The sequence below is a fragment of the Petaurus breviceps genome, unplaced genomic scaffold (assembly GCF_028583685.1).
Source record: "Petaurus breviceps papuanus isolate PSGF00001 unplaced genomic scaffold, PetGlider_PUasm1.0 90823, whole genome shotgun sequence".
Classification (NCBI taxonomy): Eukaryota; Metazoa; Chordata; class Mammalia; order Diprotodontia; family Petauridae; genus Petaurus; species Petaurus breviceps.
Window position 1 is genome coordinate 5,570,282 of NW_027187352.1, and position 25,371 is coordinate 5,595,652.

The following is a 25,371-nucleotide window of genomic DNA, read 5'->3' on the forward strand; positions in this document are numbered from 1 at the left end:
CATTCCTTCTGAGGACAGGGACTGGCTTTTTTTTTTTTTGTGACCCTCACAGGTGTGAATTTTTGCAGTAGTTTTTTGGATTTTGGATTTTGTAGGTTTTGGATTTCTCTCTCCTTATGTCGTAGATATGACCCTAAGTTTGTAAAGTTTGGGTTAGCTGAGCAAATGCCAACTTATCTTCTAAAGTTGGAAAAACTTTTACTACAGTTTGGATTTTTCATCCAAAAGTACTCAGTATCAAAAAAGTACTAGACTGAGAATCAATACATGGGTTCATTTCTCATTCTACCATTCATTTACTGCTGCTTTCCCCTTCTCTGCCTTAGTTCTCTTATCCCTAACATGAAGGAGCTGGGCTAGATTATGTCTAAGGTCCTTCGAGGCTCTAAAATTTTGTGTCATAAGACTTGGGCTCTTTCTAGCCCTGGGTTTTGCCATTTACTAATGTGGATAAGTCCTTTCTCTGATTTGGACCTTTCTTATTGCTTAAAAAAAGTGCATGCTCTGCCTCTTGCCATGATTATTGTGAGAAAGAAATGAGAGAACATTGTTGAATTATTCTTTCCTCTCTGTTTTAGTGATATTTGTTCACTTAGTTCTCCTACTTTGTCTTGCTTCTTCTCAGCCTCCCTTGCTGGCTCACTGTTCATGTCCCACCCCAAATCTGTGGATATATCCCAAGATAATGTCAGAGGCCTTCTTTTTCTGTATTTTTTTTTTTTTTTGGTGATGTGATTAGCTCCTATAGATTCACTTACTTCTGGCAGATGACTCCCAGTTCTATATATTCAGTTGTTCTCTCTCTTAAGCTCTAGATCAATAGCCAGATAGTAAGCACTTAATAAATTCTTTTTTGGAAGTTATCAATGTTTTCTGTTCCTTACATCATCCCAAGTATTTCTCCCTTTCCCTGTCTCAAGAGTTTTATCCTATATGACAAATAGCATTTTTTCTCCTAATTTTTTTTTCATTTTTAAAATGTTTTATTAACTTCTGATTTACATCATTCATTTCTGCCAGAATTTGTTACAAATTTTCTCCCCATTTTTCCCCTATCCACTGCCCCAAAATAGTCCCACAGGATATCCCCTCCTCCAATCTGCTCTTTCCCATATCTTCTCCCATGCCCCCTTTGACTTTTCTAGTAGGGCATGGTGGATCTCTATGCCCCAGTGCCTGTATATCTTAATTCCCAATTACATGTAAAATAGTATTAATAATAGTATATATGTATATATATTTCTAAACATTTGATTTTAAAACTTTGAATTCCAGATTGATTCCTTTCCTCCATTGTCACCCACACTTACTGGGAAGATAAGCAGTTCAGTATAAGTTGTACATGTATAGCTAATGCAAAACATTAACATAGTAGATGTATTGTAAAAGACTGACTATATTTCCCTCCCTCCTATCCCACTTCCCACTTGTTCTACTTTCTACTTTGATCCGTCCCTTTTCAAAAGTGGGTGCTTCTAACTTCCCTCCCCCTCAGCCTGCCCTCCCTTCCATCATCCCCCCTCTCATCCCCTTCCCCCCGACTCTCCTGTAGGGTGAGATACCTGTTTAGTGTGTAATTCATTCTCTCCCCAAGTCAAATTAAATGAAAATAAGGTTGACCCATTCCCTTTTGCCTTCCTATTCTTCCCCTCCATTGTAACCATTTTCCCTTGCCTCTTCTATTTAAGATAGTTTACCCCATTCTGTCTCTCCCCATCTCCTCTCATTATATTCCTCTCTCACCTCTTAATTTCACCTTTTAAGTATCATCCCTTCCTGTTAAATTGGTCCTGTGCCCTCTATCTATATATACCTGTAAACATATATACACACATTCTCATATGTATTCATATGCCTGTATACCTTCCGATATAGACATATATATATATATATATTTCTATTCCCTTCAACTATTTTCATACTGAGAAAAGTTTCATCAGTTACAATTGTTAATAGTTCAACTTTGTTAAGTTCCTTATGATTTCTTTTCCCTGTTTACCTTCTCATGCTTCTCTTGCTTCTTGTATCTGAATGTCAAATTTTCTATTCAAGTCTGGTTTTTTCATCAAGAATGCTTGAAAGTCCTATCTATGGTCTGAATGACCATATTTTCCCCTGAAACATGATACTCAGTTTTGCTGGGTAGGTGATTCTTGGTTGTAATACCAGCTCCTTTGCCCTCTGGAATATCATATTCCAAGTCCTTCGATCCCTCCAAATATCATTTTTTAAAAACAAAAAAAATCAGTGCAACTGAATTGATACATTGAAAAATTGGGAAAACCTGTGCAATGTGTAACACTTATAGACCTCCACAATATTTTTTCCTATGCATGTTAATAAATATTTTTTATTTTTAAATTTTACATGTTGCACTTTAACATATTATATCCAGACATTTTTTGCAAGTGGATGTCTGCTTTGTAAAACCTTATATTTAGCTCATCATTTCTGTATGAAATTATAGGTACAACTAGTTTTTGCCACTGAGTTGCTTTTGTAAGTCTCACAGTAAGAGAAACATTTAATGAAAAGAGATGGCTTAAATTATAAGGCATAAAGAGGTGGGCTGGAAGTGTCCTCTCATCTCATTTGACTCCTGTTTGATCTTTTTAATTTTGTTTAATTTAATTTTGATTTTTTTTGGTGTAATCATTCATTGAATGGTTATCACTGTCTACATGGTGGTTTTTCCATTCCTTTATTGATGGTGACATCACCTTCATACAGATCTTTGCTGCTGGAGGATTAGTGAAGGAAATAGTTGTTGCCTTGGCTGTGCCTGCTGTGGGTTAAGGAGGCTTGCTGTCTAGCAAAGATCACAAGTCTTAACTGGATCAATTAATTCATAATTGGTTGGGAAACCAATTAGAATATGTAATATGTCGAGAGTCAGAAAGAAAAAACAAAGCAAAAACAAATGTATCAATAAAGTAGTGACTTAGATCCAACAGTGTTCTTACAAAGAAAAGTAGCTGCAAAATATCAGTTTGGTGGGCAAGATGGTGAGATATTTCAGCCACTGCAGGTGTTATTCCTTGCATGTGACTTTTCATCTTTTTTGTCTTTGCCTTGCCCAGGCTCTCCCCTATGCCTGTAGTGTATTCCTTTTCACTTCTATCTCTTAGACTGACTCTCTTTGAAGCTAAGCTCAAGAACCACCTCTTCCATAATGCCTTTCTTAATTCCCACCAGCTGTTACTGTTTCCCTCCTGAAATTTACCTTATACTTTGTGTGTATTTTATATATATTGTCATATAGAGGCAGCTAGGGGACACTGTGGATAGAACACTATGCCAGGAGGCAGAAAGACCTCAATTCCAATCCTGCCTCAGGAATTTACTAGCTGTGTGACCTTGGGCAAGTCATTTAACAATTGCCTGCCTTAGCTTTCTCTGTTATAAAATGGGGATAACATTAGCACCTACCTCCCAGCGCTTTTGTGAGGATCACATGAAATAGATAATATTTGTAAAGCTCTTAGGGTACCTGGCACATTGCAAGTGTTTAACAAATCTTCCCTTCCTCCCTCTCTACCATTTGAGGATTGGAACTATTGTGTTTTTCTCTTTGTACCTTCAGTATTTCACATAGTGCCTGGCGCATAGATAGTTCTTAAGAGATTTCTTTTGATTAAAGAAACAGCAACTCTTGTTAAATGTAAAATATTAGAAAATCATAGTGTCTTATTCGAGTTGGAAGGAATATGAGAGATTATCTAGTTCAATCTCCTATTTCTGTGTTATGTGGGATGTTTAATTAAATTAGACATAATTCCTAGGCAGAGAACCCAAAATGTGACTTCATTAAGTATTGCCATATGGTGAGAAACTTGAAGTTGGCTGTCCTTTGATGACCCTTACAAACTGCAAGAAGTATGCAGCTAATAAGAGCAGGAGTTGTCTTCCTTCTTCTTCCTTATCCTTGCTATTGTAAAACCCATAACGATTGCTTTTTCGTTCAGTAATAGTAATAATGAACTATTCTTAATAGGTAAAGATACTACCTCCTCTTTTTTTTTTTTTTAAAGCAATTGGGGTTAAGTAACTTGCTCAAGATTACATGGCCAGTTATTTCCAGGTGTGGTGCTAAGTATCTGAGCCTGGATTCGATCCCAGGTCATCCCAACTCTGGGCTGGTGCTCTTACTCACTGAGCCACCTGGCCGCCCCTACCTCCTCTTTTTTTAACAGCATGTGTTGTTAATGGTTTTCTGGAGAGAGGATGAGAGATTTCCTCTGAGGTACCTAAATTCTGGATTGTTCTTTGCTACTGTTCTCTTTTAGGGAGAGCCCTGATTGTATGGATGAGTTAACTTTATTGCCCCCATACTGCACTTGTAATCTTAGTGAGCATTGAAATGGCAGTTTAACATAAAATTGAAAGCATAAAAAAATGAAAGAACTTATTGCATAAATGCACGAGGGATCATAGAATAACAAAGCATTGTTGATTTAACTAGTGGTTAAGTGATTGCTATGTGTCAGGCACTGTACTTAGGCACTGGGGATATAAAGACAAAAAATGAAACAGTCCCTATCCTCAAAGAACTTGAATTCTTTTGGGAGTGGAAGAGGGCACTGCATGTGTATACAATAAGCACATCCATAGTAAATACCCTGTCAGGACTAGAAGCTGGGAGATGGGGAATTAGGAACGACTTCAGAGATCTATTGGAGTTTGAGTAAGGGAGTAACTTGGTAAAAACTGAACTTAAGGAAAATCACTTTAGCTATTGTGTGGTTTAAGGAGAGATGTGAGGCAGAGAGAGACCAGTTAAGGGGTCATTAGGAGGTAGAAAAGACAAACTGTGGCAATTACTTGAATATGAGGGGTGAGAGGCAGTGGAATCAAGAACATTGGGCATATGAATCTGAACAACTAGAAGAATATCAGCGTCCTTGACAGAAATAAGGAGTTTGGAAGATGAGTAGATTTTAGGGGAAAGATAATGAATTCTTTTATGTACATGCTGAGTTTGAAAAGTCTCTAGAACATCCTGTTAGAAATATTCTATAGGCAGTCAAGTAGATAGAAGTCTAGGGGAGAGATTGGGGCTGGATACAGTATGTAAATCTGTGAGTTAGCTGCATAGAGTTGATAATTAAACCTGTTTGGAACTGATGAGGTCACAAAGTGAACAGAGGGCCCAGGACAGAGCCTTAGGTTACACCTATAGTTAAATGGTATAATGTGGATTATGATCCAGCAAGAGATATGAGGAGTGTTGAGACAGGTAAGAGGAGAGGCAAGAGAGAGAGCAGTGTCATGAAAACCCAGAGTGAAGAGAATATCCAGAAGGAAGTTTGATAGAATGCCAGACCTGGAGTCAGGAGTACCCGAATTCAAATCTGACCGCAGACCTATTACTGACTGTACGACCCTAGGCAAGTAATTTCCCCTGTTTGCCTCAGTTTCCTCATCTGTAAAATGAGCTGGAGATGGAAATGGCAAACCATTTTGCCAAGAAGACTCCAAATGGGGTCACAAAGATTTTGACATGACTATTTGACAAAGGAGCTAAATAGTGTCAAATGTAGAACAGTCAAGAAGGATGAAATCTGAGAAAAGATCATTCATTGGATGTAGCAATTAAGATGTACACTAATTTTCAGGAAAGCAGTTTCTTTTTTTTTATCAAATGCTTTATTAACTTCTAGTTTACATCATTTATTTCTGCAAGATTTTGAGTTACAAATTTTTTCCCCGTTTTTCCCCTACCCACCACCCCAAAATAGCGATCCCACTGGATATCCCCTCCTCCAATCTGCTCTCTCCCATATCTTATCCCATACCCCCTCTGACTTTGCAGTATGGCACTATGGATCTCTATGCCCCAGTGCCTGTATATCTTATTTCCCAGTTACATGTAAAATAATATTAATAATAGTATGTATGTATATATATATATATGTATTTTAAGCATTTGATTTTAAAACTTTGAATTCCAGATTCATTCCCTTCCTCCCTTGTCACCCATCTTTACTGGGAAGATAAGCAATTTAATATAGTTTGTACATGTGTAGCTATGCAAAACATTCCCATAGTGGATATATTGTAAAAGACTGACTATATATCCCACCTCCTACTTGTTCTGTTCTCTACTTTGATCCTGTCCCTTTTCAAAAGTGGGTGCTTCCAACTTCCCTCCCCCTCAGCCTGCCCTCCCTTCCATTATCCCCCCTCTCATCCCCTTCCCCCCTTATTCTTCTGTAGGGTGAGAAACCCTATTTAGTGTGTATGTCATTCCCTCCCTAAGCCAAATTCAATGAGAATAAGGTTGACCCATTCCCTTTTGATTTCCTGTTCTTCCCCTCCATTGTAACCATTTTCCCTTGCCTCTTCTATATGAGATCGTTTACCCTATTTTGTGTCTCCCCATCTCTTCTCATTATATTCCTCTCTCATCTCTTAATTTCACCTTTTAATTATCATTCCTTCCTATTAAATTGGTCCTGTGCCCTCTATGTATACCTGTACACATTCACATATGTATTCATATACCCATATATACCCTCCTTTATAGACATATATATGTAGGTATATACATATACACACACACACATTTCTATTCCCTTCAACTATTCTCATACTGAGAAAAGTTTCATAAGTTACAATGATCATTTTTCCATGTAGGAATATAAATAGTTCAACTTTGATAAGTTCCTTATGATTTCTTTTCCCTGTTTACCTTCTTATGTTTCTCTTGCTTCTTATATCTGAATGTCAAATTTTCTATTCAGCTCTGGGTTTTTCATCAAGAATGCTTGAAAGTCCTCTATTTCACTGAATGACCATATTTTCCCCTGAAACATGATACTCAGTTTTGCTGGGTAGGTGATTCTTGGTTTTAATCGCAGCTCCTTTGACCTCCGGAATATCATATTCCAAGTTCTTTGATCTGTCAGTGTAGAAGCTGCCAGATCCTGTGTTATCCTGATTATGTTTCCACAATATTCGTATTGTTTCTTCCTGGCTGCTTGCAATATTTTCTCCTTGATCTGGGAATTCCGGAACCTGGCTATAATATTCCTAGGAGTTTTTTTTGGGGGGGATCTTTTTCAGGAGGTGATCAGTGGATTCTTTTAACCTCTGTTTTGCCCTCTGCTTCTAAAACATCAGGGCAATTTTCCTTGAGAATTTCTTCAAGGATGATTTCTACGTTCCTTTTCTGATCATGGCTTTCAGGTAGTCCAATAATTTTTAAATGATCTCTCCTGGATCTATTTTCCAGGTCAGTGGTTTTTCCAGTGAGATATTTCACATTGCCTTCTATTTTTTCATTTGTTTGGATCTGTTTAATAGTATCTTGATTTCTCATCAGGTCACTAGCTTCCATTTGCTCCAATGTAATGCTGAAGGAATGATTCTTTTCAGTGAGCTTTTGAGATTCTTTTTCCATCTGGCAAATTCGGCTTTTTAAGGCACTCTTCTCCTCATTGGCTTTTTGAGCCTCTTTTGCCATTTGAGTTAGTCTATTTTTTAAGGTGTTATTTTCTTCCGTCAGGTTGTTGACTCTCATTTCATAATTTTCTTGCCTTGTTCCCATTTCTCTTCCCAATTTTTCCTCCACTTCTCTTATTTGGTTTTCAAAATCCTTCTTAAGGTCCTCTGTGGCTGCAACTAGCTCGTATTTTTCTTGGAAGCTTTTGGTGCATGAGTTCTGACTTCATTGTCTTCCTCCTGTTCCATGCTTTGATCCTTTTTGTCTTCAAAATAGGAGTGTAAAGTTGGGTTGCTCTGTTTGCTTTGTTTCCCTCGTTTGCTCATGTTGCCACTCAATTACTTGTCTTTTAGGTTTTTTGCCACAGTAGGACTCTGCTACCAGACAGGGGGGCTTCGTCCCAGTCGCTGGGGTTTTCTCAGCTGCTGAAGGTAATAGTTAGGTGCCCTCTCTGAAGCTTCCACATGCTCTGGCAAGTTGGTCACACACCCCAGGACCTCCACCCTAGACCGCAATCCAGATCCAAGCAGGTTAAAGCAAGAGTGATTACTCCTCAGACTGGTCACTTGGTCCCTGTACAATCTGCAGTCCAGGAGCTAAAGCTGCTACATGGTGGTGGCTGCACAACCCTGGTCCCTCAGTGGCTTCTCCCTCCAGGGGATAAAGGCCAACAGACTCCCAAACTACTGGATCCCAAAGTCCACACTGCACTGACCTCTCATTTTGTCCTTGGCATTTATGGGTTGATAATTCTGGAAACCACTACAGCTGCTGGTAATCTGAAGTCCCTCCAACCGGAGGCTGTCAGGTCTGCCCTGAGGCTAAAACCTCAGGCTGGAGTAAGGCTGGGGTTGGCTCCTACAGTGCTCTGCTGGCCATTTCCTGTCAACCTGCCGGGCTGTCCTTAGCAGGAGGTTAGCTTCTCTGTGTCATTTTGTGGGTTCTGTAGCTCCAGAGTTTGTTCGGAGTCACCTTTTTCGTGAATTGGGCAGGGGTGGGATGGAAGCTAGAGCCCTGAGGAAGTCCTGTTTCTACTCTGCCATCTTGACTCTGCCTAAGAAAGCAGTTTCATGTGAGTGACAAATTCAGATTCCTTATTTGCCAAGCATTGAGGAGTGAGGAGAAATCAAGGCAATAAGTATATTTTTTTCCCCTAAGTATTTAAATGGCTAAGAAAGGGAAGAAAGCGATAGGACAATAATTTGAGTGAAAGGTAGGGTATAGTGAAGATATTTTAGGAATAAGGGAGACTTGGGCATACTTGAAGGTAGTTGGGAAGGGACCAATGGTAGATAGGAATGCTTTGAAGGTAGGGGGTAGGGTGGGAGACTATGACAGGACAAGATGAGATGGGATTGGATTGGATCAAGGGCCCTTGGCACTTGTCTGTATAATTATCAAAGACTGGAGGAGAAGAGTGAGGGTTTATGTTAGTGGGTTTTTAGATGAGCAAAAGAAGAGGGATCTCATGGTACATGGCCTACATTTTTTTTTTTTAGTTTTAAATTATTTGTAACATTCATTTAAAAAAAAAGTTTTGAGTTCCAAATTGTTTTCAGCCCTCACCTATTGAAAAAGCAAGCAATGTAACAATTAATATATATGATCTCATGTTAAACATTTTCATGTTAACCATGTTGCTCCCAAAAAGCAAGAAAAATAAAGTAAAAAAAATTATACTTCACTTTGTACTCAGCATTTATCAATTTCTCTGGAGGCAGATAGCATTTTTCATCATGAATTCTTTGAAATTGTCTTGGATCGTATTGATCAGAGTAACTAAAGTCTTTCACAGTTGGTTATTGTTAATAGTATTGCAGTTACTATGTAACTGGTTCTGATCTCCTGGTTCTGTTCACTTCATTCTATATCAGTTCATGTAGGGCTTTTGCTGAAGCAGGTTTTTCTGAAACAATTTTGCTTGGCATTTCTTTTTTTTTTTTTAATTTGTCAATTTATTTGTTTTTAGTTTTCAACATTCATTTTGTAAGTTTTAAATTTTCTCCCCCTCCCTCCCTAAGATGGCGTGCAATATAATATGACTCTACAATACATTCCTATTAAACACATTTTCACATTAGTCATGTTGCATAAAAGAATTATAATGAATGGGAGAGGTGGTGAGAAAGAAAAAAACAAAACAAAAAAGAAAATAGTTTGCTTTGCTCTGCATTCAGACTCCATATTTCTTTCTCTGGATGTGGATGACATTTACCACCATAAGTCCTTTGGAAATGTTTTAGGTCGTTGCATTGCTGAGAAGGGCTAAGTTTATCAAAATCAGCCATTGCACACTGTGGCTCTTTTCTGTGAACCATGTTCTCCTGGTTTTGCTCACTTCACTTAGCATCAGTTCATATAAGTCTTTCTAGGTTTCTCTGAAGTCTGCCTGCTCATCATTTCTTATAGCACAATAGTATTCCATTACATTCATATACCACAACTTGTTCAGCCATTCCCCAATTTATGGCTATTTCCTCAATTTCCAGTTCTTGGCCACCACAAAAAGAACTGCTATAAATATTTTTGTACACTTGGGTCCTTTTCTCATTTTTATGATCTCTTTGGGATACAGCCCTAGAAGTACTATTGCTGGGTCAAAGGGTATGCACATTTTTATAGTCCATTGGGCATAGTTCCAAATTGCTCTCCAGAATGGTTGGATCAGCTCACCAGCTGATGAATGTGTGCCAATTTTCCCACATCCTTGGCAACATTTATTATTTTTCTGTTTTGTTGTGTTAGCCAATCTGATAGGTGTGATGTGGTACCTCAGAGTTGTTTTGATTTACATCTCTCTAATCATTAGTGATTTAGAGCATTTTTTCATGTGATTGTAAATATCTTAATTTCTTCCTCTGAAAACTGCTAGTTCATATCCTTTGACCGTTTATCAATTGGAGAATGACTTGTATTCTTGTAAATTTGACTCAGTTCTCTATATATTTCATAAATGAGGCCTTTATCAGAAACACTAGTTTTAAAAATTCTTTCCCAGTTTTCTGCTTCCCTCTTAATATTGGTCGTATTGACTGTGCAAAAGCTTTTCAATTTAATGTAATCAAAATTATCTCTTTCACATTTCATAATGTTCTCTATCTCTTGTTTGGTACATTAATTCCTCCATTCTCCATAAATCTGACAGATAAACTATTCCTTGCTCCCCTAATTTGTTTATAATATCAGCCTTTATACCTAAATCGTGTACCCATTTGGATTTTATTTTTGTATGTGGTACCCAGTTTCTACCATACTATTTTCCAGAGCAGTTTTTGTCAAATAGTGAGTTCTTATCCCAGACTGCTTGACATTTCTTATAGCACATTCCATTACAATTATATGCCACAATTTCTTGTTCAGCTATTCCCTAATTGATGGGTATCCCCTCTACTCCCAATTCTTTGCCACCACAAAAAGAGCTGCAATTAGTATTTTTGTACATATAGGTCCTTTTTCCTTTTCTTTGATCTTTTTGGGATACAGACCTACCAATGGTATTGCTGGGTCAAAGGGTATGCACAGTTTTATAACTGTTTGGGCATAGTTCCAAATTGTTTTCTAGCATGGTTGGGCTAGTTCACAACTCTTTCTGCAGGAGTGGCAAAGAATGGGAATTTGATTGAGTGCACTCCTATTGTGGGAAATTATTGCTTAAGTTATAGTATATATGTGACTTGTGCTATAAGAAAGAATGAAGGGAATGGTTTCAGCGGGAAGATATGAACTAATGCATAGGGAAATGAACAAAACCAGGAGAACAAGTTACTCAATGACAACAATATGGTGAAGAGAAGCAAATTTGAAAGAATTAGGACCTCTGATATCAGTATAGAGACAGTAATTCCAGAGGACTAATGATAGTACATGCTACCCACTTCCTGATAGATGAAGAACTCAATACAGAATGAGACAAAAAAATTTTAATACTCGATTAATGTGGAAATTTGTTTTTGATTGACTATACATGCTTGTTTTTTCTTTTGCTCTCTGTTCGGGTAGGGGAGGGTCATGATGGGAGATTGACGAAGTGGATTTTTGCTGATTGAAACAAATACAATATATTTTTTAAAAAGTCAGGAAACAGGAAATTGAATGCACTATAGGTGGAATAGCAGGTAGGCCAGTGTGACTAGAATATGTGAACTTGAAAACATAGGCTGTACTGAGGCATATTATAGTTTTTTTTTTTTTAAAGAAACCAGTGTTTAATCCATATTGAAAAAATGGAAATATCCTGCTAGTAATTTTAATGATAACCAAAATCAAAGGACCCAGATTTTTTTTGTTTTCTTGGTATTTTCCTAACTTTTCCTTACATCATTACTTGCTCTTTTCATTGATTCTCACCAATATGAAGTTACTTTTTGTTATCAGAAGGGTTTTAAATGCCAAACAGAAAAGTTTATATTTTCTCCTAGGGGCAATGTAAGGAGTCACTGGAGTTTCTCGAAGAGGGGAGTGCATTGATACATACAGATGATCTTACTTTGGAAATACTATAATAATTCTTCTTGAGTCAAATATATATATATCCTTTTGGGAGAAGGGTTTGACCTCTAATAAGAGATACATACATACATACATACCTAGATACATACACACACACATATAAGACATATTCAGTGGACTAGCCATCTAGATCCAGGTGTTCTGCAGAGATTCCCCATTCTACTCCCTATAATATTCTACTCTAATTGCTAATCCAGAGTCCCCATTTGTTTGTCTCTGTTATCAGTAAGGAAGAGGGTACCTAACTTGAGTCTGAATACTTTTTTTGGTAGAGATATTGATAGTCCAGGATATCTGCTGCAGATAATACCTGACCTCAGTTATTTCTATTGATTGTATAGATAATAAAACTACATTTCCCTAAAAATACTTTTCAATTAATTAATTCTGGCCTTGGGTCCCTTTGACCCAAAGTGAGTCAATTTTTAATCATTGAAAATGTTACAGTTCAACACATAGGCTCTTTTCTTTCTTTCATTAAATACTTCAGTGCTTTAAGGACCCATGATTTTGGGAGTGTGGATATTCTTTCTATGGTTTCTCCCCCCCCCCCATTCATTTGTTCAACAGCGCAGATCACAATGGTGACTTAGTAATTTTTGAATGTTGCTGTGGTGAGAAGTTCATCACCTTTCAGGCAGCCTAGTGACTAAGTTCTTTTGAACTTAACCTTTGACCTTCCAAGTACAGATCGGGGCAGCATTGGAGGAAGAACATTGTGGAGGATTACAGACAGAGAGGAATTTATTTCGTTCTATTATTACCAGATTTGAAGACTAATGTAAAATATGCCTTTTTGAAAACAGACAGTTGTTTTGGGGCAGGGGTGGGGAGAATAATGAGTTCTAGACTCTGAATTTATTCTAGACTCTTAATTCCATTAGGACAGATTGTTTTGTATCTAAACCAGCACCTAACATTCTATAAATTCAGTTCTAGTGAAGTGCCTACGTTTTGCTATAAACTGATTTGAGTTACATATTTTAGATATGATAAACTCTCCTAGAGTTTATAATCTAGTAATACATAAACATGGGTTATTGTAATGCATGATGATTGATCCTTCAGTAAGTATTTATTAATTACGTATTGTATGCCAAGTGCTGGGGATACAGACAAAAAACATCCCTGCTCTCGTATTCTGATGGGGAAGACAACATACACAGAAGTAGGTGCATACACGATTCCTGCAGACTAGTCTTGTGTTTTGGGAAAATCACTTTGGCAATTGAGTGGAGGCTGAAATGGAGTGGGGAGAGACTAGAGGCAGGAAGAACAATTAAAAGGTCAGAGGTGAGAGAATCCTGGACTAGGGCAATGGCTGTGTGAATGGATGAAAGGAGCTGCATTTGAAAGATGTCAGGGTTAAGGAAATAACAAGATTTGGAAACTGTTTAGATATGTCGGGTGAATGAGAATGAAAAGTTGAAGATGACACTGAGGATCTGGGAGGATATGGTGGTGTCCTTGACAGTAACAGGGAAATTCAGAAGAGGGGTAGATTGGGTGATGGGGAGAATTGCAGACTGGGGGGAAGGAAGAAAAATGTCCAGGTAGGCTGTGACCAGGTTGTGAAGGGCTTTAACAGAGTTCCTCTGAACAGAGGAGTTTATATTTTATCCCAGAGGCAGTAGTAAAGCCACTATAGAATTAGTTGAACCGAGTAGTGATATAGTTAGATATGCACTTAAGGAAAGTAATTTTGGCAGCAGTGTATGGGCTGGACTGCCCTACATAGAGATTTGAGGCAGGTAGGGCACTAAAAGATTCTCTTGCCTCCATCAGATGAGGTCCCTTACCTTTTTTTCAGCTTCTGTGTTCTTATCAGTAAGTTAGAGATAATAGTGCCTTCTTCACAGGATCAAATGAGAACATATAGAAAGCACTTTGTAAACCTTCAAGTGCTACCTACATGCTAGTGATGATAATGTTGTTGATGGAGCTTGCTTTCTAATGGGGAATGATCATGCATGAAAGGAATCTAGGAAATTGAAGAGCATGGTTTGGAGTGGAGTTGGTAGGGTAGTGACTGAAGTTCAGCCATTTGTCCTTTGCATTCTAGTGAAAAAAATCCAAGGGTTTCAGTGTGCTGGAGTTAAGGATGATGGCCAGATGGCTGGCACCACCATGTGGAGCTACTCTTGTGGGAGGTTATAGATGATGATTGTTTTTTGTATAATTTCCTATGGGAAGGATGGAATAGGGACTAGAGTTGTGATTTCACACATGTAGGGAGCTCCCTGGAGAGGAGAGTCTCTCTACCAATATAAGTCAATACTAGAGCCTATGATCAACTCTTAAAATTTCTTATGGTGCCATATAAAATAGTACCTCAAACTAGTGATAATTGAATGATAGGATTATAAATTTCGACCAAAAAGAGACCTTAAAAGTCATTAAGTCCATTCTCCTCAATTTATAGATGAGGAAACTAAGGCCCAGAGAAGTTAAGTCTCTTCCCTAGGGTCACATAGCTAGTAAGTGTCTGAGACTGGATTGAGCACAGATTTTTCTGACTCTAGGTCTTGTGCTTTATCCACTTTGCTATGCTATCTCTCCATTATCTATATCACATAGAGATCATCAAAACTCACTTATAATTTACCCTGTTGCGTTAGGGTATTAGACTTATTTCTGATATTTCTGGACCCCTTATGTTATTCTAATGATTAAAATTATGTAATTTTATTTTTAAATTTTTTTTGCCTTTTGGATGGCAGTTGGGGTTAAGCAACTTGCCCAAGGTTACACGGCTAGTTTTTTTGTGTGTGTATTAAGTGTCTGAGGCCGGAACCGAACTCAGGTCCTCCTGACTCTGGGGCCGGCGCTTTACTCACTGCGCCACCTAGACACCGCTTAAATTATATAATTTTATACTTAGAACCTTAGAGATGATCTAATATATCCTCCCACTAAATAGAAATTGATATTGTATGTGTATATATATATATGTGTATATATCATATATATATATGATAAGTGGTCATTCTAAACTTGATTACTTCTAGTGGTTGGGTAATCATCACCTTGTGAGGCAACATCTTCCATTTAGAATGCTCTTATTGTTATAAAGCCCTCTTTTGTAGTGAACGGAAATCTGCCTTCCTACAATTTTCACCTGCTCATTATGGTTCTGCTCTTGGTACCCCTTTCTATATGATAACTATTCTTCTAGCTATTCTCTGTCTAGTCTTTCTCCTCATATATAAGGTATAGAACTTTGACCAGATTGTTCACTTTCCTCTGAATACCTTTAGTCAGTTTCAGCTTGAAATGTGGTGTTTGGAATTCTGTTGTCATTTAAGAAAAATATTTATCGATTATGTGCCATCTACAAGATGCTCAACAAAACATAAAAATTAATGACGTATCCTTTGCTCTTGGGGAGCCAATCATCTGAGCCAAGTATTCTAGATGTGGTCTGACCAGTACACAGTCTAAATGGGACTATTACTTTATTTAGTTTGCATTATACATACTCTGTGAACTCAGGTTAAAATTTAATTAATTGTTGGGTGAATATAATGTAAGGTCAGGGTGGATCAGGAGACCAGTTTGGATATATTGAGTCTTCTTCATGAGAATAGTATATGGATATATTGGATAAACAATAGTTCCTTTTAAATTTTGTTTCTGACCTGTCATTTCATCAGTATAGGGAATTCCCAATATGGGAATTACTTCCCAAAATGCAGTCCCATGCCATTTGTGATCTTAGAGAATTGTCCAGAACTGGGAGTGGTTAATTGACTTGCCTGTGGTCATATAGATAGTATGTGTCAGAGACAGAGCTCTGAAGCCTACCTACTATTTAAAATTAGGAGAAAGGTTGAGTGGAAAATGCATTCAGAAGAAATCGTTTGCATGATGAAGGGCATGTTAAAGTAATGATGGGAAGCCTGGAAATGGAAGCATTTTTAAAGTGAGCACTGGGAACACTTTCTTCGAGAACACTGTGCTGTCTATTTAAGTTATACAGGTCTATTAAACATTTAGATTCTGTGATGTATCTAGACTTTGTTCAGAAAAGTATGGTAATGTGTTTTCCTGTCTGGTTACAGGTATAAATGCATATTGTATTACATTTGCGTGCACTTATTAGTATTCCTGACACAGCATATTTATAGATGTTAGCCTGAAGAAAGAGAGAGCATGTTTTAGGGCTGAGCAATTGGTTCCTACAGGCAAACCCTTATGACTTAGCTGTCATTAAAAAAAAAAAAAGTCTTTTCTTGCCAGGATGAGGCTAGCATGCCTGGATGTAAGGGTGTGGAAACTTTAATATTGTCATTATTGGTTTCTTTTTCTGTGAGTTTGAAAATCTGTAAGATATGGAATTCTATGGTTTTTAGAGTTAGCTTTTCCTAACTAGTCCCCTTCCTGCCTTTCCAGTATTATTAAAACCTTACTTCCCTTCATGTACTATATGATACAGTGACATTGGTCTCCTTGCTGTTCCACCAACACTCCATCTCCCAACTGTGCATTTTTATTGGCTGTATCCCATGCCATAAATGCTTTACTTCCTCATCTCTAGGTTCTGGCTACTTTGATATTCTTCATATACAGCTTAATTCTACCTCCTACAAGAAACCTTTCTTAGTCCTCCTTAATGCCTTCCCTCTGAGATTGTCTCCAATTTGTCCTTTCTGTGTAATTTATCCTAGTTTGTTTTGGTACATAGCTTTTTGTACGTTATCTCTTGCATTAGACTGTGAGCTTCTTGGTAGGCAAGGACTATTTTTGCTTTTCTCTATATTCTCATCATTTAGCACATCACTTGGCACATAGTAGGTGCTTAATAAACACTTGTTGACTTGATTTGAGATTATCTGGTTCCTCTATCAGTTTTTCTTATGTTCTTGTTGACTAACTTACATGGCTATTTATATAACTTTTGAGTTGCCAGCATCAGTGATTCAAAATAACACATGCTCTGCTATTGGAGCCATTATTGGAAGCACTGTAGGAGAGGAGAGCCAGAATTGGGGATGGAGGTCTGACCAAAGCTGTGGAAACTGGTTACATGTGGGTGAAATACCATTTTCATTGAACTCTCTCAACAATTGGAATCATTGTTGGGTGGGATAGCCTGAGAGTGCCTACTATTTTTGACTCTTCTTTTCTTATCTCTGATTGCACAGAGGAGCTTCCAAACATTTGTAAACGGTGCAGGGTGTATGTAATGACTACAGTCCCCTTTACTCCATTTCAGATGGATTTTCTTTCATGTACTTTCTGTGGGGTTTGGAGGGGGGAGGAGTACTACTTTTTAGGGAATTTAATTTAATTTGTAGACATTTATTAAGTACCAGCTCTTTGAAAGGCACTGGGGAAAATAATAGTAATTTCCTACATTTCTACAGTACTTTGTGCTTTTTGGAATTTTGTTCATGTCTATATTATTTCCTTCTCATAGTAATCCTGTGAGGTAGATGGGTGAGGTGTCATTAATCTTATTAGAGATTGAGACTAAAAGAAATAAAGTGATTTACCCATAGCCTTTGGAAAATAAATGAATAAACAGCAAAATCTATTAGACTTAAAGATAATGAAAAATAAGATTTCTAAAAATTTTTCCCTAGAAAGAAAGCTAAATGACCTTTTTTTTCCCTTTTTTTTTTTTTTTTTAGCGCCGTCTTCGACATCTCCGGAATATTGCTGCCCGGAACATTGTTAATAGGAATGGCCACCGACTCCTTGATACCTACTTCACACTTCACTTGTGCAATAGTGAAAAGATATATAAAGGTAAAGGAAGCCATGTATTTGGAAGCCATGGGCTGTTATATCCCATTCTTTTCTCATTATCATTCCTTACAAGTATATTTATGTAGGAGTTTATCCTTTTGATACATGTTGAGAGGCACCTGTTGGTTAGTGATTTGGGGTCAGAGAACCTGGATTTGAGTTTTGGGTTATTACTTTGTGACTTGAGGCAAATAATTTTGCTTCTCTAGTTTTTGTTTCCTTATACGTATAAACAAAAAATTAGACTAGAAATTATGTAGATACTTTTCCATCTTCAATCCTAGACTTATGTAATTTTTTAAATTTAAAATTAATAGCAGTTTTCATGTGAATTAAAGGAATATTGCTTAAGTTAGGTTGCTTGAACAGTAGTAACTCATATTTTTTATTATGAGTGTTGGTTAATATTTGTCTTTAACCCGGATTTACTAGGTTGGTCCTTAAAAATAGTACTTACAAATCATCTCCCTCGCATGTTTAGTTTGTCTTTCCATAGTCAACAATAACATATTAAAAAAATTTTTTTGGTATCTTTTGTTTTCACATTTTTGCCAAAATTGCTCCCATAATATCTCTTCTTCCCCCCTCTCAGAGTGTCATCCTGTTTCAGGTTTCACAGTATGTTGTGGGAATCATCTCGAAAGAATTGACAGACTCAGACCATCTCCAACCTAAGCAAGGGCATTTATTAAGAATTATGCCTCTCAGAAAGTGGACTGGGGGGGGTGCCAGGTGGCATAGTGAGTAAGAGCACCGGCCTCAGAGTCGGGATTGAATCCGGGCTCAGATACTTAGTACCACACCCAGAAATAACTGGCTGTGTAACCTTGAGCAAGTTACTTAACCCCATTTGCTTAAAAAAAAAAAAGTAGACTGGGCACCAAGAAGGAACCAACAGCTTAGCTGAGCAAGGCAGGGATTTTTATAGAGCAAATGATACAATTACATCATTACAGAATATATGAATATTTAAATATGGGAAGGGTTATTGATATAGGAGGGATCCTAGCCTTTGGTGGAGCTGTGCATGTGGTTATCCAGATTGCATACAAAAAAGCTCAGGGTCAGGGGGAGAGGAACATTTTTGTATGATAATGATGTTACAATAAGCCTTCCTATGTCATAAGTTCACCTCAGGATAGTTCTTTGCTGTTACTATGCAGGAGTCCACTTAGGCTGTGATTTAGTGGTCAAACATCCTGGTCCATGTCCTATTAGTGCTGCTTTCTGATTGGCTGGCTATTGTGGTCCTGTCTGAGATTTGATGGATGTGGTTGACACACTTGTTGTTCTAGTGAGGCATTGAGGCAGATGAAGAAGTTGAGATATTGGGGGGGGGAGGCAGTGGCTAGGCTGGGGCAGTGGCTAGATTCCTATCAATTCCATATAAAAAAGAATATTGTTACAGAAAAAAATAAAAGGAGGAATGGAAAAACTAACACAATTGACCAATATACTGAAAAAGTATGAAAATAAGTACAGTATTCTATACTGGTGGGATCTCTTACCCCTTCAAGTGGAGGAGTAGGAAAAGGATATCTTGTTGTATCTCTTCTTTGGGGCCATGCTTTCAACAAGCATTTATTAAGCACTTTCTGTATACAAGGAATTGTGCTATGGACATTTGATACAAAGTAGGATAGAAACATTTCCTATCCTAAAGGAACTTACATTCTAGTGGGGAAATAACATGCAGATAACTAGGTATATACAGGTATACACTGAGTAGATGGAAGGCAATCTGAGCAGAGAAGGTATTAACAGTGGAGGAGGAGGGGAGGCAGTAGGGAGAGTCTACCTAAAATAAGGTGGGACAAAAAGTGAGTTTTGAAGGGAGCCCAGGGCAAATAAGAGGTGAAGTTGTGGGGGAAGACCATTCCAGGCATGAGGAGCAGCCAATGCAAAGCATACAGAGATGGAGTGTCATCCCCCAGAAACTGCAAGTAGCCCAGTGATGAGGGTTGTAGAGTGTGTAGAGGGCAGTGAATGGGAAAAAGACTGGAAAGGTTTCAAGGTAAGGTAAAGACTTAAGGAAAAGACTCTATTAATAACTCTAGTTCTACTTTTGGGATCACTTTCAAAAAAAAAAATTAAGCTGTGAATGTTTGTGGCTTCTTCTTGTCTACTGAATTTCATGTGCTGTGGATCCTGAAAGAAATGACAGTTTAAAATGATCATTAGTACTGCTACTAGTACTACTGCTGCTGCTTCTCCTTTTTCTCTTAATTAGCATTTGTATAACACTTTTGTTATCTCAGTTAAACCTAACCACCACCTTAGGAGGTAGGTGCTATTATTATCACTATTTTACAGATGAGGAAACTGAGGCAAAGAGAGATTTAAGTGATTTTCCCAGGGTCACACAGCGCAGGCATTGGAAACAGTATTCAAACTCAGGTCTTCCTAACTTTTGAGTCCTGTTCTATATATACTGTCACCTAGCTTTTCTGTAACTACTTATTTTCCTACCAAGAATGAAATTGACATAGTCCTTTAATTGGTTTTATAAAAGAGGAAGAACATATAGTTAATGGAACACACTGTACTGGGAAAAAGAAAACCTGGGTTCTAGGTATAGCTTTGTTATTCTTTACTATTTGAATTGGGGCAAATGATTTCTCTCTGAACCTCTAGTTTCTCTTCTGTAAAATAGGCCTGTGTGCAGTGGAAAGAAACAGAGGTTTGGTATATATCAGAGATGTCAGACTAGCAGCCACATTGCTGTGTGAACCAGATTAAAATGTAATTAGGAAATATTTAACAAAATAAAAATACAGTAGAAAATTAAAAAATGTTAGCGTGTGGGGAGGAGCCAAGATGGTGGAGTAAAAGCAGAGCCTTGCTTGACCTCTCCCCCAAACCTCCCCAAATATACCTATGAAAAATGACTTTAAACAAATTCTAGAGCTAGAAAACCCAACCCACAGCATGATGGAGTTGAAACAAGTCTCTAGTCTAAGACAGCCTGGAGGGTTGACAGGAGGGGTCTGTCAGGCTGGGCTGGGAGCAGAGCATGATCAGGTGTGGGACAACATCGGCACAGATGGGGCTGGAGCAGGCCTTGCAGGGGACTGGGTCAATGGCAGCTCTGGCAGTTTTCAGACTTTTCAATCCCCAAACACCAAAGACATCATAGAAGATCAGTAGAAAACTCTTGTGAGACCTGGTGTAGTGCCAACACAATATTCACAGCACCAATGGTGACTCTGAATGTGCTGGCATAATTCTGAATTACAAAATATAACACACTCTCCATATAAAAGACAAAAGCAAAACGTTTATTCAGACACCAGAAAGCCAGATCCTAGCACCAGAAAGTCAAATCCACATCATAGCAACAAAGAAGTTAATAAACCATAACATAGAAGAGAACCACACCATCCTTTAACTTTTCCACAAACACTCACAAGCCTAGCTGTCTCCTTGCCAGCGTCTTCTCTCTCTGTCTAATTGCACTTACTCCGAGCTTCCTGCTCCACCCATTCAGCAAACTCTTCCCACTACAGGCTCCATGTGATTACATTTGGCCTATTAGGGGGTGGGGAAAATCTTCAAATTCCCTTAGGCCTGTTAAGAGGCAGGGAAGGTCTTCCATTCTCATTACACCCTGGTGAAAGAGGAGCGTGGTCCAGTCCCAGCCCTGGGGTGGAAGAGGTGGTGGTGGTGGCAGCATCAGAGGCAGAGAGGCTGCTTCTGGAGCTCCCTGCCCACAGATGGTGGGGGATTGAGTGGCTGATAAAAAATCACTGAATACTGGGATAGTACACCTTTCCCTCCCCCTCCCCCCCCACACTAGAAGCAGAGTGCTACCTTGACAAAGACTTAGAAAGTTAGGTGTTTGGGAGGATGAGCAAACAACATAGGAAAGCTCAGACTATAGAATCTTACTTTGGGGACAAAGAAGATCAAAACACAACCGGGGAGGACAACAGAATCAAAGCTTCTACATCAGAAGCCTCTAAGAAGGATATGAATTGGTTGCAGGCCATGGAGGAACTCAAAAAGGATTTTGAAAATCAAGTAAGTGAAATAGAGGAAAAATTGGGAACAGAAATGAAAGTGATGCAAAAAAATGATGAAAAACAAGTCAAAAAGCTTGCTAATGGAGACCCAAAAAATACTGAACAAAGTTAAACCTTAAAATAAATAGACTAATCCAAATGGTGAAAGAGGTCCAGAAAGCCAATGAAGAGAATGCCTTAAAAAATAGAACCAGCCAAATGTAAAAGGAGGTCCAAAAGCTCACTGAAGAAAATAATTCCTTAAAAATTAGAATGGAGCGAATGGAAGCTAATGACTTTATGAGAAATCAGGATATTATAAAACAGAACCAAAAGAATTAAAAAATAGAAGACAATATGAAATAGCTCATTGGAAAAACCACTGACCTGGAAAATAGATCCAGGAGAGATAATTTTAAAATTATTGTACTACCTGAAAGCTGTGATAAAAAAAAGAACCTAGAGATCATCTTTCAAGAAATTATCAAGGAAAACTGCCCTGATATTCTAGAACCAGAAGGTAAAATAGAAATAGAAAGAATCCACCAATCTCTTCTTGAAAGAAATTCCAAAGGAAAACTAGGATTATTGTAGCCAAATTCCAGAGTTCCCAGCTCAAGGAGAAAATATTGCAAGTAGTCAGAAACAATTCAAGTATTTTGGAAATACAATCAAGACAACACAAGATCTAGCAGTTTCTACACTAAGGGATCAGAGGGTTTGAAATACAATATTCTGGAGGTTAGAGGAGCTAGGATTAAAATCAATAATCACCTACCCAGCAAAATTGAGTGTAATACTTCAGAGGAAAAAAATAGATATCAATGAAATAGAGGATTTTCAAACATTCTTGATGAAAAGACCAGAACTGAATGGAAAATTTGACTTTCAAATACAAGACTTAGGAGAAGCATGAAAAGATAAACAGGAAAGAAAAATCATGAAGGACTTATTAAAGTTGAACTATTTACATCCCTACATGGAAAATGATATTTGTAACTCATGAGATCTTTCTCAGTATTAGGGTAGTTGGAGGGAATATGGATAAATAGATAGATACATAGATAGATAGATAGATAGCTAGCTAGATAGATAGATGGCACAGGGTGAGTTGAATATGAAGGGATGATATCTAAAAAATAAAATTAAGGGGTGAGAGAGGGATATATTGGGAGAAGGAGAAAGGGAGAGAGAGAATGCGGTAAATTATCTCACATAATAAAGGCAAGAAAAAGGTTTCACAATGGAGGGGAAGAAGGGGGAGATGAGAGGGAATGAGTGAACCTTACTCTCATTGGATTTGGCTTAAGGAGGGAATGACATACACACTCAATTGGGTATCTTACCCTAAAGGAAAGTAAGGGGGAAGGAGATAAGAGGGGGGGGATGATAGAAGGGAGGACAGATTAGGGGAAGGGGTAGTCAAAAGCAAACACTTTTGAAAAGGCACAAGGTCAAAGGAGAAAATAGAATAAATGGGGGATGGAATAGGATGGAGGGAAATATAGTTAGTCTTTTACAACATGACCATTATGGAAGTGTTTTGCATAACTACACATATAACCTTTATTGAAATGCTTGCCTTTTCAATGAGAGTGGGTGGGGAGGGAAGAAGGGAGAGAATTTAGGACTCAAAAGTTTTTTTTTTTTTTTAAGCAGTTGGGGTTAAGTTACTTGCTCAAGGTTACACGGCCAGTTATTTTTGTGTGGGTGCCGAGTATCTGAGGCCGGAACCGATCCCAGGTCTCCTGACTTTGGGACCGGCACTCTTACTGCGCCACCTGGCCTCCCCTAAAAGTTTTAAAAACAGATATTAAAAAATTGTTTGTACATGCAACTTGGAAATAAGATATACAGGGAAGTGGGGTATAGAAATCTGTCTTGCCCTATAGGAAAGTAAGGGGGAAAGGGATGAGGAGGTGGGGTGATAGAAGGGATGGCAGACTGGGGGAAGGGGTAATCAGAATGCATGCCATGGAGGGGGGAAAGGGGGAGTGAAGAGATGGGGAGAAAATACACAACTCAAAATCTCGTGAAAATGAATGTTGAAAACCAAAATAATAAAAAAAAATGTTAGCATGTGATTTTCTAACTCATTATATGGCAGGAGACATCATTACATAGGGTTTAGTGGCCCTGTTTCTATATGAGTTTGATACCACTGGTCTGGATAACCTCTCAGGGCTCTTTCAACTCAAATTTTATGATCTTGGGAATATGCTTACATAGTACTTAGTTCACAAAGGTTGTTTTGGACTTAGAGATGGGACAACAGATTTGAAAGTACGTGGTAGTCTGTAAAGCTCCATGTAATTACAAGGTTTTAATAACAGCTATAATAACAACAAAGATTGTTATTAAAAGTCAGCAAAAATAATTATAGGACTTTGAGAATTCACATTTAGTCATGGGGTAAAATTCAAGTGACATTTATTTTCTAAAATTAAATTTTAATTTTTCACTTAAAAATGCACCTTCTTTCCTTCTCTTGTTTCCCTCACCCACCCATAATCCCTCTAAAATTAAAAAAAAAAAACCTTTGTAAGAAATATGCATAGTCAAGGAAAACAAATATCTACATTACCTGAATCCAAAAAATAACATCTCTGTCTTGCATCCAGAGTTTCTCCCTCTGTCAGGAGGTGGATAGTTTTAACCAAGGTCCTTTGGAATCATGGTCAGTCATTTGTTCATCAAAGTTCGAAACTTTTTCAGAGTTGTTTGTTCTTGCAGTATTGTTCTTCTCAACTCAAGTGAGGTGATTAAGGTGGTGCCTGTAGGTGACAGCCATACTTGCAGTTAGGAGATATGAATTCTAATTCTGCTCCAGACACTTGTCAGTTGTGTGACCCTGGGGAAGTCACTTGCCCTCCTTCATTCTCAACTTTTTTCATCTGTAAAATTGTAATAAGAATAGCACCTACTTCCCAGGATTCTTGTGAATATCAAATGAGAGAGCATATGTACAGTGCTTTTAAATGCTTAAAGTACCATAGAAATGCTAGTTATTATTCTCAGGTTTTTCAGAAATTCCTCTTCAGAATATCTTACAGCACAGTGTTATTCTTTACATAAAATAAATTTGTGCAGCCATTCCTCATTTGATGAACACCCTGTCAGTGTGTAGTTCTTTGCCACCACAAACAGAGCTACTATTAACATTTTTTTGTATATATGGGTTCTTTTCTTTGATCTCATTGTGGTCTAGACTTAGTAGCAGTGTCACTGGGTCAAAGGGTATGCACAGTTTATTAAGTTTGGGGACATAATTCCAAATTGTTTGACAGAATGGCTGCACTAGTTCACAGCTCTATGTACTGTGCGTTAATATTTCTGCTTTTCCACAGCCTCTCCAGCATTTGTCATTTTTGTGTTTTTGCATGCTTTGGAAACTCAGTTTTATTTTGTATTTCTCTAATCATTTTTCTATGACTATTTGTGGTTTGGATTTTTTTTCCTTAAAACTGCTTATTCAGATCTTTTGACCATTTATCAGTTGGGAAAAGGCTCTTATTCTTTTAACTTTTGAATCAGTTCCTTCGATAGCTTAGAAATGAGACTTGTCAGAGAAACTTGCTACAAAGATTCCCCCCCCACCCCCAGCAAACTCTTCCTTCTAATCCTGCTTACATTAATTTTCTGTGTGTAAAAACTTTTAAATTTCAA

At 37.9% G+C, this 25,371-nt stretch overlaps 1 protein-coding gene across 2 annotated transcripts in view; it reads left to right on the forward strand.

The window, feature by feature from the left end:
- UVRAG (UV radiation resistance associated) overlaps positions 1-25,371 on the forward strand; it is a 415,539-nt gene that overhangs the window by 19,031 nt on the left and 371,137 nt on the right. For both annotated transcript variants that reach the window (XM_069070876.1, XM_069070877.1), the window contains exon 2: positions 17,587-17,704. In XM_069070876.1, coding sequence (XP_068926977.1) covers positions 17,587-17,704 — 118 coding nt within the window. The remainder of the gene's footprint in view (positions 1-17,586; positions 17,705-25,371) is intronic.